General features: G+C 36.2%; 1 protein-coding gene across 6 annotated transcripts in view; it reads right to left on the reverse strand.

Moving 5' to 3' along the window:
• The window catches only part of AOPEP (aminopeptidase O (putative)), a 201,905-nt gene that overhangs the window by 133,213 nt on the left and 51,551 nt on the right, over nt 1-17,141 (reverse strand). For all 6 annotated transcript variants that reach the window (XR_015732731.1, XM_034410091.3, XM_087888250.1 and 3 more), the window contains exon 6: nt 5,395-5,584. Coding sequence is in view for 5 of the 6 variants with exons in the window: in XM_034410091.3 (XP_034265982.2) it covers nt 5,395-5,584 (190 nt within the window). In the remaining variant the exon portion in view is untranslated. The remainder of the gene's footprint in view (nt 1-5,394; nt 5,585-17,141) is intronic.

A 17,141-nucleotide genomic window follows, 5' to 3' on the forward strand; every position in this document is an offset into this window, starting at 1 on the left:
ACTGACTCTCAGATGTCAGTTATCCCTTTGATATTGTCTCGGTTGTAATTGTCCGCTTTGCCTTCTTGGTAGAATGATGCAATGATATTTCCTTCTCTAATTGACAGTATTTAGCCTGATTACTCATTTATCATGATTGTCGTTCATTGGTGACCCTTCTGAGAAATATAGTTCATAGCATAACTGGGATGTACAAGCATTTTCATGAGCACAAGGTAGAAGTAGGAGTAATCCTTGCTGAATGTTTAGAAGTCTGGTTTCTTGCAAAAATAGATCAGAAGAATGGTGGGAAACTACCCCACTATTTATGAAATTACAAATGATGAGAAATCCACAACGATATTTAATCCCAATTGCTACAGGTGATTATGTAGAAATGAATTACTATACAAGTGAATTAATAGAACTGATGTGTAAAGGCAGTAAAATGTAGCCAACTCTACAACTTTCTAGAAGTGGAATAGAAAGAACAATCCACAGCCTCTCTTGCAGTCCTCAGCCAATTGGTTGCAAATCCCAAATTATCCTTCTGTGTTATTCAACTTTTTTTAAAAAAAAGAAAATGTAGAAATAGATGACTTAAGCTTATCTTTGTTGAAATGCAGAACCCAAAAGTCATGAAGGGAAGGGAAATAGACAAAAATGTCTGACTTCTTTGGTAATAATATCCTTCCTTTCTTATGTCTCCTGAAACCCTAGGTAACAAAAAAAAAAAAAAAAAAATGGAGGCTCCTAAAATAATAGGATTCAGCAACAGTACTTTCTTCTTAGTATTTGAAAAGCCAAAAGATTGTGTTTTAGGATTTAATTTCTGGCAACTCCAGGTGAAGATGTAAAAGAATTTGATTTTAAAAAGTAAGAGATCCAGCACTGAGAATGTTATTTAGTTTTGGTAGTGACAGATCTGCAAAAAAACAGCCATTCTGAGAGCACCAAAGACCTCTCACTTCAACCCTGAGCTACACATATTCGCCTTTATTGGTGAGAAATCTACTGCCATTCAGTGAAGATCAATCTCTCCCTATGTAATGCCTTCTCTAGAAGTATAACTCCTGTTGGCTCTGAGTGGCAAGGCCACAATGGACATCATTTCCACTGTCAGTCTGATTCAGTAGATGGCAACTTTGTACTTTCCTGTTGATTGTAGATCGAATATAGCCAACTGTATTACATTCTTGCGAGAACAGCTCACAAAATTTAGACTGCATCAATAGAATTATCAGTTCTAAATCACAGGGATTAATCATTCCGCAATGATCACACCCCACCTCAAACATTGGGTTTAATGCTAGAGAAGGATTTGGACAACTGGAACAGTTTAGAGGACAGCAATGAGGATCAGGGCATTAAAAACTAAATCCTATGAAGAGCAATAGAACAATCAGATAATGTTAAGACCCAGAGAGATATGATAGCTTTCTTTCATACAGAAGAAGATCAGGATTTGTTCTCTATCCTTGCAGAGTGCAGCTTAAGGAAGGAAGATTATAAAGGATCCTAACAGTAAGAGCAGTTTGACAGTGAAACTAATTACTCAGACAGGCAATTCCTTAGCTGGGTTCAAGCAGATGCTTTAATATAGCGTTCTCCATTGGATAGTTAATGGCTCCTTGCAGCTTCGTGACTGTATGATTTTATCATGATATTAGAAAAGCCCAAAATATTCTGTGGTGCTTTAATTCTTGTAGAACCAAAGACTAAGAGCTGCAATGTAAATGTTAAAATTAACAGCCTGGTAAAAATATCTCTAAAGGGGGATAGTTTTTCTTTGAAAATTGAAAAAAAGTTAATTGTGTATTCAAGACCTAGCACAGCATTTCAGTATAATTGTTTTTATTATTCATTGTAGCCTTGAAAACTAGAAGATGTGGATGATTCATTCTAAAGCTTTAATTTTTTTTTGTCCCACAACCCACAAGAATATTTACTGTATTATCTAACAATGAGTTGTAGGCCAATTAGTCAACTTATAAGTGAACAAATAATTTTCCACTTGTGGTAAAGAAGGTTTCATGCCTTATTTATTCTCCATCCATAAAGATATATGTACATGATTAAATTAGTTCATAACAACTAAATTACCAATTACCAAAGAATAAATACAGTGCTCTTGAAAGTCTCACAAATAATTTTTGGTCCCATTCCATTAAAGTATCAAATAAAACATTTCCCACTGGTGGAAGTTAAACAAACCTGACCTTAAAACAGTTACAAAACATATAATTACATGGAATTTAGGACAGCTATTAGCTAGGATATTTCCAAATAGATACCTTTCCCCACCTCTTCCCAACAGTTAGAATCAGGAATCTTGCATTTATCGAGATGTGATGACAGGAATGGCTTAAGCCATTTATTTTGTTTTAGTTAACTAGAATGTTGATCAGCAATAAGTGATCTGAACATTCCAGGTGAACATTTGCTTCTTCATCAAGCAGAAAATCAAACAGGAAAAGAAGTTTCATGACACATTGCAATTAGGAGTCAATGTTTATTGTACAATAATGCAGAAGCCAATAATAAACCCTATTCAAAGATGCCCAATGATTTTGGTTTTGCGTGCAATGAACTATAATTTTGGGTTCAGGCTTCAGGCTTCAGGCTTCAGGCTTCATGCATCATTTTCTTTTTAATCTATTAACTCACTAATACAAAGAGAAATGGGAGTGAACATTCCAGTTTATTACGCTACAAATCATAGTTTAAATGGTGAGGTCTCCACATGATGATAAAGGACACTAAGAATATTGCACATCTCTCTTGACACTGTGGTAATAGACAAGAACCAGAAAACAGGAGTGGCAATGATAGTGATGTCAAATGACAGCAACATCAGGAAGAATAGGGAAGTTGGAAGTACCCTGAAGGAAGAACCAGAGAGGATGTGGAAAGTAAAAGCCAAGGTAGACAGTCATATAGGAACACTTAGGGATGTGAATCCCAAGCAGGGAAAGTAGCTCCAACAGATCCTAGGAACAAAGAGTTCTCTGTCCAGAAAAGTGCAACATTAGGAAAAGTTAAGATACTATGTAGAATCCTCAAATTAAAATGGGAGCAAGAAGAAAATTTTGGAGAGAGGGGAGGGGAGGGGAGGGGAGAGGAGGGGAGGAGAGGAGAGGAGAGGAGAGGAGAGGAGAGAGAGGAGAGAGAGGAGAGAGAGGAGAGAGAGGAGAGGAGAGTGAGTCACTTCTAGTGAGGAACAGGAAAGTTACATTCTGTGGATCGCAGGAGACTATGGCTGAAAAGGCAGACAAAAATTTTCTCTGAATCAAGAAGAATTTTTGAGATTAACCTTATGTACTCTGGACAGCTTTTTGTGTATTTATGAGTACATGGCAGAAACTGATGTTTTTGTGGTCTCTTGCAATCATTTGGGATTTCTTGTACTCACAGCCATTAATGTAGCCTTTTATGGACTCAAAGGGGGAAATTGTTTATATAAAAAGGAGATACAAATATTTTAAATTGTTATACCTGATAACTCTTACTGGGCTTTTGCTGATTAATATGGAGGGTTGGAATGGAGGAGGAGGAGGAGGAGGAGGAGGAGGAGGACGAGGAGGAGGAGGAGGACGAGGAGGAGGAGGAGGACGAGGAGGAGGAGGAGGACGAGGAGGAGGAGGAGAAGAAGAAGAAGAAGAAGAAGAAGAAGAAGAAGAAGAAGAAGAAGAAGAAGAAGAAGAAGAAGAAGAAGAAGAAGACTATTGATTAAATCAGTTGACGGTATCAAGGAATGAAGAAGTATTTGCTTGTAACTTAAAAAGACAGTGATAAGTTATTAAGGTTGACTGATTATACTTGCTGGGATGGAGGAGAAAGTTTCTTCTTCTATTTTTTCTTTTTTTTCTCACTTTGTTTATTTTATTCTGATTTTTCCCTGCACTTTTTAAAATGTTATATATATATAACATTTCAATACTGCTGGAAAAGATCAACCTCATGGATTTATGTTTGGATAAATGGATATTTTGTGACTAAAGTATGAGAAGATAAAGGTAATGCATTTTGCAAGGGTGTTTAAAAATTATGTAGGATCCTCGGAGGACATCAAATAGAGCAAGTTCCTCATTTTAGAAACACGGCTGTCATGCTACATTACTCAGAGGGAAGATATACTCATATCACCCAGGTTGCTTTGAATGCTCAGAGGAGCTAAGCAGCAATCTTTTTATTTTCAGACACCTAGCAGCTTTGAAACGTTTTGAAGACAGGATGCTTGAACAGTGGAAAGCAGGAGACCGTGAATTCACATCCCACCTTAACCATGAATGCCAGCTAGGTAACTTGGACCAGTCACTCTTGGTTAGCCCAATCTACTTCACAGGATTGTAGTTGTGGGGAAAATAGAAGGAAGAAAGTGTGTTGGATATGTTCACCGCCTTGAGTTATTTTTAAGAACAATAAAAACGGGAAACAAATAAATAAAAGAAAAATGAAGCTCAGTTAAATCCAGACATTAACTATGAGAACCTAGAGAGGAAGTTGTTGTTGCTCATCATTGCTCTATTTTGAGAGGAAGAGCTTATAAACTTTTTTAAAAGGGCATTATGAGTCTGTTCAGATATTGGTTAAAATGCTCATTTTTAACCTCAAGGTTCGATGCATCTTATCCTGATACTTAAAAAGACAAGCAAAAGACAAATTATAAAACTTGGAATTTTTAAGAGAGATGCTGATGGCCCTAGGACAAAATCATACAATGGTAGTTCTCATACCAAGAATTCTCAAAAAAGAATTAAAAACAGAATATAGCATACCATATATGCCAGAGCTCGATTGGATCAAATTAAAATTAATTTTAAACCAAGATACAAAGAATACATTTTAAAGGACTTCATGCTATTGTGGTTTACTTTCTTATGGTCAGCAGCAGTTGTAGAGTAAACACTGCAAAAATGCCCTATTCTGAAAAGTTTACTCTTGTAAAGATAAGAGAATTGAATCACAGGATGATGTTGTGCTTCACAGTAAAGTTTATGAAGACATTCCTAATCAGCTACTAACAAGTCTTCTTAGCCCATTTTGGCAAAAGAATTCTAGGCACAATTCTAGGTGCAAAGTTTGTGTTTATATCTTGGGCAACTTGCTGGAGAATTGTGGGAGTTGAAGTCCACACATCTTGCCAAGATTGGGGACCCCCGTCTAGATGTATGATCTGCAATTAACGTAAGTAAGGTATTTTGTGTAGCCTAATCCAACAAAATAAATCCTTTATTATAGAGTATATTATTATTATTGCATAAGCCAATAGTAACAACTATGGCCCCTTTACAATTTGATTCACAGAATTCCTGAGCCCACATGGTTATAACAAGTTAAAAAGTTGCCTACAGTACTCTCGGCATAAACTAATGGTTGCCCTTATTTTTTCATTACAGATTATTCTAACTGTACCTTTTGTGCTGCTGACCAAATTGCATCCTCTAAGTGAGTAGCAAATCCTTCACTAAGCCATTCTTCTGTCCAGTCACGTGCCCCTATGGCCAAACCAAACCAGGCATGAGCAATTTCATGGCACAGTCGTGTTCCGCAGAGGTTGCTTTCTCCAGATAACGTGCTCTGTGACAGGAAGATGATATGTGGGCTGCAAAATATGAATGAAGGAGAAAGTACATTACAGAGCTGTGTTTACAGCAATACATACACTTTATCAGTCTTGTCAGCCTGTTATTACTATATGCATGCTATGCCATGAGAGGTAGTTTATAGCTCAGACATTTTTAGGAATTAAGTTGCACTTTATTGTTTTCTGCCTGGGTTTCCAACTAAATATTCTGCCAAGTGTTTGTTTCATCAAATGTCTATTACCTGTAATAAGTAACCCAAACCAACGTTTTGTATTTTTCAAATTACAAGGCCAATTTCTTTCAATGGAAGCATTTATACTTAAACAAAGGCTAGGTGTAAATGTAGTCCACAGATATTCTTAACTAAAGATCAAAACAACTATGGAAGAGAAAAAAAACAGAAAAGTGGACCTAGTAAAAAATGCTGAAAACTATAAACTAGAACAACAAATAAGAGTAAAGTAAGCCTTCAATAGCCCATAGTTTATTATTCTTTACAAAACTATGCTTTTAAGATTACTGTTTGTGTAGTCAAAGAAGAAGAAATTGTCATTCCTGCAATAAGATTCCTATTCAAGCTGTATTTTCTCCTTGGTATTAATTCCATAAAATTATCTCTGTAAAAAATGCAAAGGTTGTTTTGGATTGGACTGTCTTTGATATGTTTTTGGGAAAAGATATCAGGTATCCATAACTGAGGAAAACTATAAGAATAGCTGTTAGTGTGGAATCTTTAGTGTTGTTAGTGTGGAAAGTTTATAACACAAATATCTGTGACGTTTACTAGTACTAGAGGTGGATATGGGAATTATCCTAAGGATAGAAAGCCATAGTCTGGATGGAAAATTGTCAAACAGATTGGCACCAGGTCAGTAAAAGAGATTAAGCTGTATGCATTCCTCTTATTTATTCAAACTATGTAGAATGTTTATATAGAGAGAATTAATTGGAAGAGGGTGAGCATGGTTTTAAAACATCAATAACCTACACTATGATGATGACGTTCTTGGATACCGGTAGTTTAAAACGCAAATAATCTGCAAGATCTAGTAATGAAAGTGGAGGAACATAGTAAAAATAGGACTTAAATTAAATGTAAGAAGGCCAAACTCACTACAACAGATATAACAACTGGCCTTAGAATACTATGGGTAGTCAATAAAATGAACAAAAACTTTACAGGAAAGAACAATTCAGTTTTCACTTGCAACACACACACACACACACACCCACACACCCACACACACACAAATATAACAGGTTTAAAGAACAAAATAATCAAGTTAAGATGAAAAAGAAAAAACATTAGCTCCACAAATCACCCTATTTTTATTTATTTATTTATTTATTTATTAAATTTATATCCCGCCCTTCTCCCCGAAGGGACCCAGGGCGGTGAACAGCCGAGAATTAAAATAACATACTATATAAAAGTTAAAATAATTAAAAATAAATTAAATTAAACGGCCACCCCAATTTAAAACCCCTATTCCCCCAAGGTCTGGGTAAACGCAAAATTTTCTTTAAAAATCATTTATTTGCCATTTTCTCACATCTAATACAAGATAGACTTATTGAATTAAAGTAAGACTGAAGTATGAACTGCAGACTTTCCTCACATTTAGTATTGCATGTTAGATTAATCCTTCTTTTAATCTTACTAATGACATACTTTAGCACTAAACCTGAAGTCAAAGTTGCTTTGCAGAGTGGAGTTAATCAGCATATAAATTTAATGATAAATATATTTCCTTTCCTTGAGGTAGTAATGCATCTAATACATGTATGTACTACAAAGGAATTTAATGTGCATATGTTATAAAACTATAAAAGTATAAAAAACTATAAAAGTTATAGAATCACAAAATGACAGAATTGCAGCAGAAAAGAGAAAGCTTGCAAAAAAAAAAGTACAGTATTTTTAAAATAGTATCCTTATCTAGTATTTCCAAATACTGTTGAAACAGTGTTTTAAAACTCATGCTATAATGACCCTTCACACAGAAAGAGGACCATAACATTCTCTGCCACATTGTTTAAGAAACAAGTTCCAATTTAAGAAATGAATTTAGCAACCTCAACATTCCATATGATAAGCAACAGTTTCATTTTCCTTGTGAAAGTAATTGAACTAATATACTTAATATTTAAATTTTTATTCTAGTTCGTATAAATCCATGCTTAAACATAGTTCTGGTTTCCTGAAAATTCTGCCTCAGCTAAATCGAAATCATAGATCCAATTTTCCTAGCCTTTACAGCCCAGACGGACACAAATGCTACATAGCAATTGCTTTCAGTCTTAAAATACTTCTAGCTTCTAGTACTACCTGATGGAATTTATTCTGGTCAGATTTTGCTGATTGCTTAAAGTTTCTATCGCTACTTACAATAAGGTTTACACAAACTCTGGTCATCTCCCAGCAGGACTCCTTCAGATCGAAAAGCTTGCCCATTCCTCAGCACTGATTCTTCCTCCTTTGGCCACCAACTTTTTCAATCTGTCCATTTGAAGTTCTTTCTCCCATAGCTTCCAAAATGATAGCATACCACATGCCTTAAAAATGTCAGATTCTAGCCTAGCTGATTACTTTACTAATCTGGCATTGTAATTACTTGCAGGATAGGTTTTATGGCACCTCTAGAAACAATGCTTGTCCGTGCAACCAGAGCACAAAACTTTCTGTACAAGACTAGGTTTAGTGAAGTGCTAATTCTTTAATCTGAATGTCAGTATTGGAAATCAGCCAAGCCTGCAGCATAACAGCAGGGTGTGTATGTGTGTGGTTGGGGGGGGGTGTTCAGTTGTTGAATTTCAACTTCTGGAATGTAGCCAGTTGGGAAAGTTGAGCCAAATTTTTCTTAAGGTGAGGTTTGACCTTATTTAGTTCATACCCTTTCAGCAAAGAGTAGGCTTAAGACAGATAGCCTCTTCTCTAAGGAAGTCTCGGGGTTCCAGACAATTCCTGGTATATAGCAAAATGGTTCAAAGCATAACTAACACTTAGTTTGTTTATGGAAATTCATTCTAATCAATTCTAGCTCCAGTAACTTATTGTATCTTCTGCTAAAAGGGACAGTAAGCTGCAAAGAATTACATTTTTGTTAAACTTTAGAGAACAAGAATATTTACAAATTCCGTGAAAAAATAAATTTTGGACAAGTTTTCCAGAAAATGGGATAGCAAAAATTCTCTGGAAATGGTTTTATATATGGAAAACAGGTGAAAGAGAAATCTGAAACCAAATGTGCTTTATTTGCTTCAGGGTGCCTAGATTTGAGTGTTAAAACAATCCCAGCAGGAAATGTAAGTCATTATTGTCCACCCACATTTCATCCTAAGCTTCTCTAAATTAATTTCCACCCAAAATTCTTCTCAGCTTCTAGTCTGTGCAAGTCTCACTACTGATCAGTCACATGCCATAATAGGCAGCTTCCTACTATAACTAAGTACATTGAAGACAGCGGTCGTACATCTTAGATTTTATGACTTTTAAAACAAAGGAACTCCCATAACATAGGACAGTATTACATTTCTTAGAAAATGGCATCATGCAAGAACATGAAAACAATTTGTAAATAATATTTTTATTAAATACTGCAATTAAAAATATAAGAACTAATATAAATCAAAAGTGATATCAAAGAATGTGATATAAAAGAATATAAAGAAAAAATAGAAAGTGCAGAAAAGGAAAAAAAAGATTGGAAAAGGATAGAAAAGATAGGGAAAAAAATAAGGATATAGTAAAGTAAAAGAAAATAAATATGTAAAAAATTCTCCCTTCATAACAAGTATAAACAATTTTAGTAACTTCTCACCCTCTCTTAAAACAGGGATCCCCAAACTCTGGGCCACAACTTTTCTGTCTGGGAAAGCTCTGGGTTATCAAAAGTCTCCCTTACTGCTCTTGCACATTCCAACATACTATCTAATTTAAAAAAATAATTTAAAAAAGCAACATCTTCCAATGGAAAGCATTTTTATAACTAATTTCAGAATCTTATTTCAAATCCACCTGCACTATTAGTCTGTTTGTAACTATGCAAAATCAATGTTCTAATCACCCTTTTACTTGGTTAGAATCCTTCAACTCCCAGCTGCTCAACTCATTGAATTGATCACAAAAATCACATTTTCTGGAATCTACTCATAAGGAGCAGCTTTCTGCTCATCATCTCACCTTTTTTGGAGCGATTTCATCTGCCAGAATTCAGTATCTGGCCATCAATCTTCACTGCAATGCTATCCATGCTCCTTCAGAAACATCTAGTTTGCCATTAATCCTCTCTGAAACTAGAAATGTTGAGGGAATGGACTACATTGAATTTTCTTTATATAGTGAAGTTCCACAGGACTGTCCTGCATTTCCTCAAAATTGATATCAAGAACCATAGAAAAAGAACCACATAGTTCAATGCAGTGTAATATATGGTACAAGTACAAGCTACAAATCTCTATAGAGATTTCCATCCTTTCAAAATATTCCATAAAATAGCTTCGTAAGATATTTCCAAGATGCACTAATCCATCTTCTAAAAACCTCTTATTATCCAACCCAACCCTTTCCTCAAAAATGTATGAACACCCACACTTCTCCATAAACAAGTTTCTCTCTCGGCATCTGCTTGCACAGCCATGTTTGAAAAACTATGGTTTCAACTTGCTGAAAATTCACACACCCAGTAACCGAAAAACACATGCATCCATAATCCACCTCCCACTCAAAAAAAAAATAATAATAATCAGAAAAGGCCAGATTCTGTTAAAAGAACTATCACAAAAGATACTACTTGAGACTGAAACATTAACAAAGGAATAGAATCACAGAGAACAAGCAGCAAGAATAAACAGCACCTCCCCTAGACTCTATCCAAACTACCGTAAGTCAAATTATGAAGAATAAAAAGAAAGTACCAAGGGGAAAAAAGTACAGAAGCTAAAACACACAATGACACTCCCTTTTAGTACAAAAACCCCCACTGAGAGGACTAACTATACAACTTGGGGTACTGCTTTGGATACTTTTAAGTAAATGACCCCTAACTGTGGTCTACACAGCACTACAAAGAAATGGCCCAGAATGAATCAAGTAAATAACATTCCAGACATACTGCTGGCAGCCTTTTGGGCCATTTGGCTGAAACTGAACAGAAGAACTTAGGGACTAAGAAACAGACACACATAAGGAGTTTGCACTTTAAGTGTAACTTGTATGGCAAGCTGGGAAAGTTAAGCTAAGCTTATATTTTCAGTTTCTTGATTTGTAGTTCTTTAGATTTAAGCAACAAGAAAAGTAACACACTGTCTGTTATACTGAGACAAAAGAAGCAAAATTATAGGCCCAAAAGTCTGATCAGCAAAAGAAAATTTAATTTTAAGGCATCTGCTTCATCCTGCAGTCCATGCAGCCGCATGGTCTGATTTGGGCCCAAATCTACTACTGGTCTCCCACCCTGGCCCCACAAAGCCACCCCCACCCCCAAGAATCCCTCTCTACTAACTCATACAGATATCCCAAACCTTCTTTGCCTTTAATTTGCTGTCCTAAAAAGACCCAAAGAGTCTCAAAATCTCCCTCAGGACTTTGTAACCTTCATATCAGTGGTGGGTTGCTACCGGTTCGTCCTGGATCGGGCAAACCGGTAGCGGTTGCGGGAGGCTCCATCCACCCGCCGGACGCTTCTTCGCATGTGCAGAAGTGTCACACGTGTGCATGCGCACAAGCAAACCAGGGGCGGGTTTCAAAACCTGTAGCTACCAGTTCACTCATGGGCGTGCTCACGCACACGCGCAACATTTCTGCAAAGCGTCCAGGCTGCTGGGCAGAACCTTCCACCGCTGCCACCGGTTCACCCAATCCAGGGTGAACCGGTAGCAACCCACCACTGAAGCAAATCAGTAGCAAACTAAATTGAAACTCACTACTGCTTCATGGCTTAGGACCCAGGTACTTGCGAGACCGACTTCTGCCACCAATAGCCTCCCACCGGCCAGTCCGCTCACACAGAGAGGGATTCCTCAGGGTGCCGTCGGCCACGCAATGTCGGCTGGCGACACCCAGGCGGAGAGCCTTCTCTGTGGGAGCTCCTGCCCTTTGGAACGAACTGCCCCCGGAAATACGCAAGATCTCCGACCGCCTTGTGTTTCGCTGTGCCCTTAAGACCCTACTGTTTCGCCAGGCAGGGCTAACTATGTAATTATTTTAAATTGGGAGTTTTAAATTGGGGATTTTAATCCGGGCCGAAATTGTGTAATATTTTTAATATTTTTAAATTTTGATATTTGTATATTTTTTGTTTTAAAATGGCTGTACACCGCCCCGAGTCCTTCAGGAGAGGGGCGGTATAGAAATAAAATTATTATTATTATTATTATTATTATTATTATTATTATTATTATTATTATTATTATTTACCCACAGCAACAGGTTGATTGAACCATTGCTAAGGCCTGTCCCAACCATATGTATTTATTTATTTATTTATTTAATCAAATTCATATGCCGCCCTTCCCCCTTAGGACTCGGGGCGGCTCACAGAATAGAAACAACGTAACAATAAAATAGTGCTAAAACAAGCCAATTTAAAATCCCCAGACAATTAAAACATACCTGGCCTTGGCACCATAACAACAAAAAGAAACCCCCTCTAGTCAATCCACTTCCATCTACTGTAGTTTTTAAAAGTCACTTGTTGTTTCTTTTCATTTTCGACTTTAATTGAAATATTCCCTCTCCCCACCACCGCTATTAGGAGGTTTCTTTCAAAATGACATTTGTCCTTCAACAGCATTGGGAATTCTCGGACTTGTTTATCTTTTAAGTTTTTCTATCCATTCTTTTAAACTCTGTAGAGTTGTTCATCAGGACACCTTGCCCTGCTGTTGTTGGTGACTTAATTAATTATAAGTGGATAAATTTGGTGACAGTGAATTAAAAAGGAAGTATTACTGAATCCTTGTCAGATTGTTCTAAGAAATGTGTGATCGTTCTGGTTTGGTATAAAACAAATTCTGCAGAGATCTCATACTGAAGTTATGGGATGAGTTGGGAAAAACCAGTATGACTGTTGCCTTTTGTCATCTTCGTTGCCATTCACCCCTCATCTTTCCAGCACTTGCTTTCCCTTCCTTCCCCTTGGTTGCCACTATAATGTGAAGATCTCCAGGCGTAAGAGAAACTTGAACTTCTATTCCTACTTCCTGCTTCAACAAAGCCAGCAAAAGGGATCTATAGTATTCAATTATACTGTTTCCTTTATGTATAAAGAATCATGGTTTCCCACAACCCTTACTGATTGAGTTAATGGCATGGGTCTTGCTTAAGAGTTGACTAGAGCTTTTTGCAAAACACAGTTTCTGGTTCATATGTAATCACAATCAGAAACAGGTCCAATGAAACTATTAACAGCTGAGTTGTTTTCCTAGCTGCCCTGGACTGAAGAAGAAAAAAACATGAGATTTTCCTTAGGTTCATGGACTTGACTACCATGTTTTCTAGATGGAATGTTGGCCTCTCCCAACATTCTTTTATGGCTCAAATTAAAACTTCCTTTTAACACTGAAGAGAATATAATGAGTGTCATTAACTTGTTTCTTTGGTTAAAGTCAAAACAAGTATGATTATGATTTGACCAACTCTTCTAAAACCTGGGAGAGCCTCAGGGTGCTATGTTTTCACAGTTTGTAACACAGCATGAACCCAAATTGCAAAACTTCAAAAACAGGCCAGAACAGGTTCATGGGTAGAATAAAAAGAACTGAAAACCGCACCTTGTTTTTAAATATATCTATATGTGCATGCATATTTGTGTTTGTTAAGCATACACATGTACATATGCATAATAGCTGCATATAAAATAGCTATCTATCTATCTCTATCTATCTATCTATCTATGCAATTTCTCACAAAAAGTTGGACTTTGGTAAGGCTTCACATTTCAACTCATTCAACAGCAAATTAGCATCTACATTAGTATCTTTGGGATTTCTTTCTACAAACAAAATTATGCCAATCATCTCTCATCTATTCTCTGTGTTCTTGCTTCAAAAAATAGACTTAAAAACCCAATTAGAACAGAGCATGAAAAACTGAGACCTAATTCTCAGATTCACTTTTCTGATTTAATAAATACAAAACTTAACAGTCCTCTAAACATACATTAATGTTTAACTGGAAAACTAATTAATTCAGAAAGCATATAAGACTTCCAACAGGACTGAAATGTTTACTGAAGATATGTTATAGTAATTTCTTCAATTTTTTGTGTTTCCTAAGCATCTAGCTCCCTTCAGAAGACAAAATGGAAAAAGAGTTAGGTTTTTTTGCATATCTTTTCAACTTATTTCAGGAGTAGTACTGATCCAGAAAGAGCTCCTTATTTATTAGGCGAACATTTCATGTGACCCAACAAACCTAATGGGCAGAATCCATGTCTCTTTAGCAATTCTGTGCAAAAACTAATCATAGATTAGTGGCTGCCTTGAATCTAAGGCAACATTTAAAGAGAATCCAAAGACAACCCAAAATTTTGGCATTAGTTAGGAAGAAAAACACGCTACAATTACTCTGTATTTCTATGATTCATTTGGCAATTAGCAAAATAATAACCCAAATTATCACACGATACATTGCAACTGCACATCCCTTTTCATACCCTATGCCAGTTAAGACCATTAATCTACCAAATTTATACTTGTCTACATAGATTTATTATAATTAGGGTTTCTAATAAATTAACTCTGGAGATAGTGCACTTATTTTTATTTTTATTTTTAAATAATTTTTTTTTCTTTAAAAACAAGAACAGAAACAAACACAAAACATATATTTCCATTTTACAATAGTTTCATATCGGTCTTCTTTTAAAATTCAAGCTTTTCCCCTCCTCGTCTTTACATATATTTATATTTGTGGTTCCCTTATTCCTTATTTATATATATATTTCTTTATATGTTATACATATTATTGTATTTATATATTACTTTACGTATATTGTCTGTTTAGTGGCATATTAGTAATCCTTCTTACTTGCTGTTCCTGACCTCTAGCCATTTATACCATTTATTCCATAAATAATATTCCGTTTCATCTTTTTCTTTTCTCTCTTTCATCAATTTGTCCATCTCTGCACAATCAAGATTTTCCGTATCACCTCTTCCTCTTTTGGTATAGTGTTGCTTTTCCAATTCTGTGCATATGTTATCCTGGCTGCCGTTATAATATGTAAAAATAAATATTGTATTTCTTTGGTATAGTTTTTGGAGAGTATTCCCAATAAAAATAGTTCCGGTTTCCAGTCTATATGGTGTTCAGTTATCTCTTCCAGCTACTTTTTGATTTTAGTCCAATATTTTTTTGCAGATGCACACCTCTACCATAAATGATAATATGTTCTGTAAGATTTCTTACATTTCCAGCAAATCGGTGACATATTTGGAAACAACTTGGCAAGTTTCGCTGAGAGATACTGCACTTAAAGGGGGTGGTGCGGTGGCCTAGAGGTGGAGCTCTCACCTCACAATCAGGAGGCTGTGAGCTCAATCCTAGGTAGAGGCAGGTATTTCTCTCTCTGGGCACAATGCGGAATATATCCGCATTGGCGACAGGAAGGGCATCCAGCTAGTAAACACTCTGCTAGATCTATTCAGTTGCCCGACGCCAACCCGAAAGGGATTATGAGGTTGTTGAAAGAAGATAATGATACTGAACTTAAAGCACAGGCCAATCTTTTATTGCAACAGATCCAGCTCAATAGATTACTTCGGTTTAATATTAATTTTTGAAAATATGCAGACACTTAAAATACAGGGAGAACTTGACAACCATTCATTTAGCAACTGTTTGAAGTTTACAGAGGCATTGAAAAAAGTGATTTACAGACAGTCTCTGACTTAGCAGTATGGCTATGGTCATGTGATCAAAATGCATGCGCTTAGCAACCCACGTGTATTTTGGACAATTGCAGTGTTCCAGGTTCACCACTAGTGACTTTTCCAGCTTTCAACAAAAAAAGATAGAGAGAGAGAGAGAGAGAGAGAGAGAGAGACAGAGAGAGAGAGACAGAGACAGAGCGACAGAGAGAGACAGAGACAGACAGACACAGAGAGAGAGAGAGAGAGAGACAGACAGACAGACAGACAGACAGAGACAAACAGACAGAGACAGAGAGACAGAGAGAAAGAGACAGAGGGAGAGACAGAGGGAGAATTATCTGTTAGAATGTATGTCCATCTTTAGCTTGGGGATAATTTTATTAGGTATATTATTGAAAATGGCAAGAAGGTCAGTTAATATAAACTTTGGACGAAGCTTTACATTTTGCTTGAAGACATATGCACTGACTATGGCCAAGTTCAGTGAATCTGGACTTTTGATTTGGGTAAATCGAATTTTCTTAAAGGCTACATGGTTCAGTTAACAATTGACGCGATTTGCTTAAAACCATAGGAAAAAGTTGTAAAATCAGGTGCAATGTCACTTAGCAATTGTCTTGCATAGCAATGGAAATTCTAATCCCAATTGTGGTTATACGTCGAGGGCTACCTGCAACTATAGAGAGTGCTTAATTTTTCTTATTTTATTTAAAAGGAAAGCTCTATTTTGATTAAAAATATGTTATTGTTTTTCTGTATGATATAAGATTCTGAGAATGCTACATATATGGTATAAGTCACCAACAACAATAAAATAGTCTATACCATTACGGAAGCATGCCTCATCCTTTAAGTTTCCAGGTTGCTGATAAACATAAATAATCCCTAACAGTTTTTAATTCCAGTCTGACATTCACCATTTTGGACACTGATGAATGCTATTATTTATTTCCAGATAACTTTCCTTCATAGCTTTTTACTAGACTCTCTTCTATATTTAGGGGTTAATCTCTGTAATTATAGTAATTGCAGAGTTTATTGTTGTAAACATTAAAAGAAAAGAATACGACATGATAAAAACAATGCTAGATTTAAGATCAATTCAAGCTAAAATCTGGGCCCCTGCTAAGAATTTAAACAATGCTTTGTAAGTTTAAATTACAGCTAAACAAATGTAGCAGCCTGGCTACTAACAGCCAGAAATACATCTACGAGAAGATAATTCCATCTTTCAAGATCTGAAACCCCCCAAGTTTCTCTACCATCAATATTTTGATCCTGCTCTCCCTGTAAATGGGTCACTGGAGGACACAGTGAGTAATGTCCTCTATTACCTCTACAGTTATAGTTAGGAGCCTTTCTCCAAGGAGAAAACTATACAAGAAAACCAGCAATAGATCACAATTAAGAAATATTTCCCATTTGCAATCTTTGTTTCATAGCATTAATTGCACAAGTCTACTAACAATCATAAGGTGTGTAAAATTCTTATGCATGTCAGATGTGTAAACTCTTAGAATCTTAATAGTCAGGAATATGAGCCATAATAATCAGGAATATGAGCTTTTTACTGATACAGAATTGTCTCTAGTTTAACTTTTCCCAACCTAGCATCCTCCAGTTGTGTTATGACTGCAATTCCTAAAACTCCCCACTTGTATGGTCCCCCCCCATATTCACAATTCCAATTTGAATACA

This window comes from Pantherophis guttatus, chromosome 2 (genome assembly GCF_059756535.1).
Source record: "Pantherophis guttatus breed Tessera chromosome 2, ASM5975653v1, whole genome shotgun sequence".
Lineage (NCBI taxonomy): Eukaryota > Metazoa > Chordata > Lepidosauria > Squamata > Colubridae > Pantherophis > Pantherophis guttatus.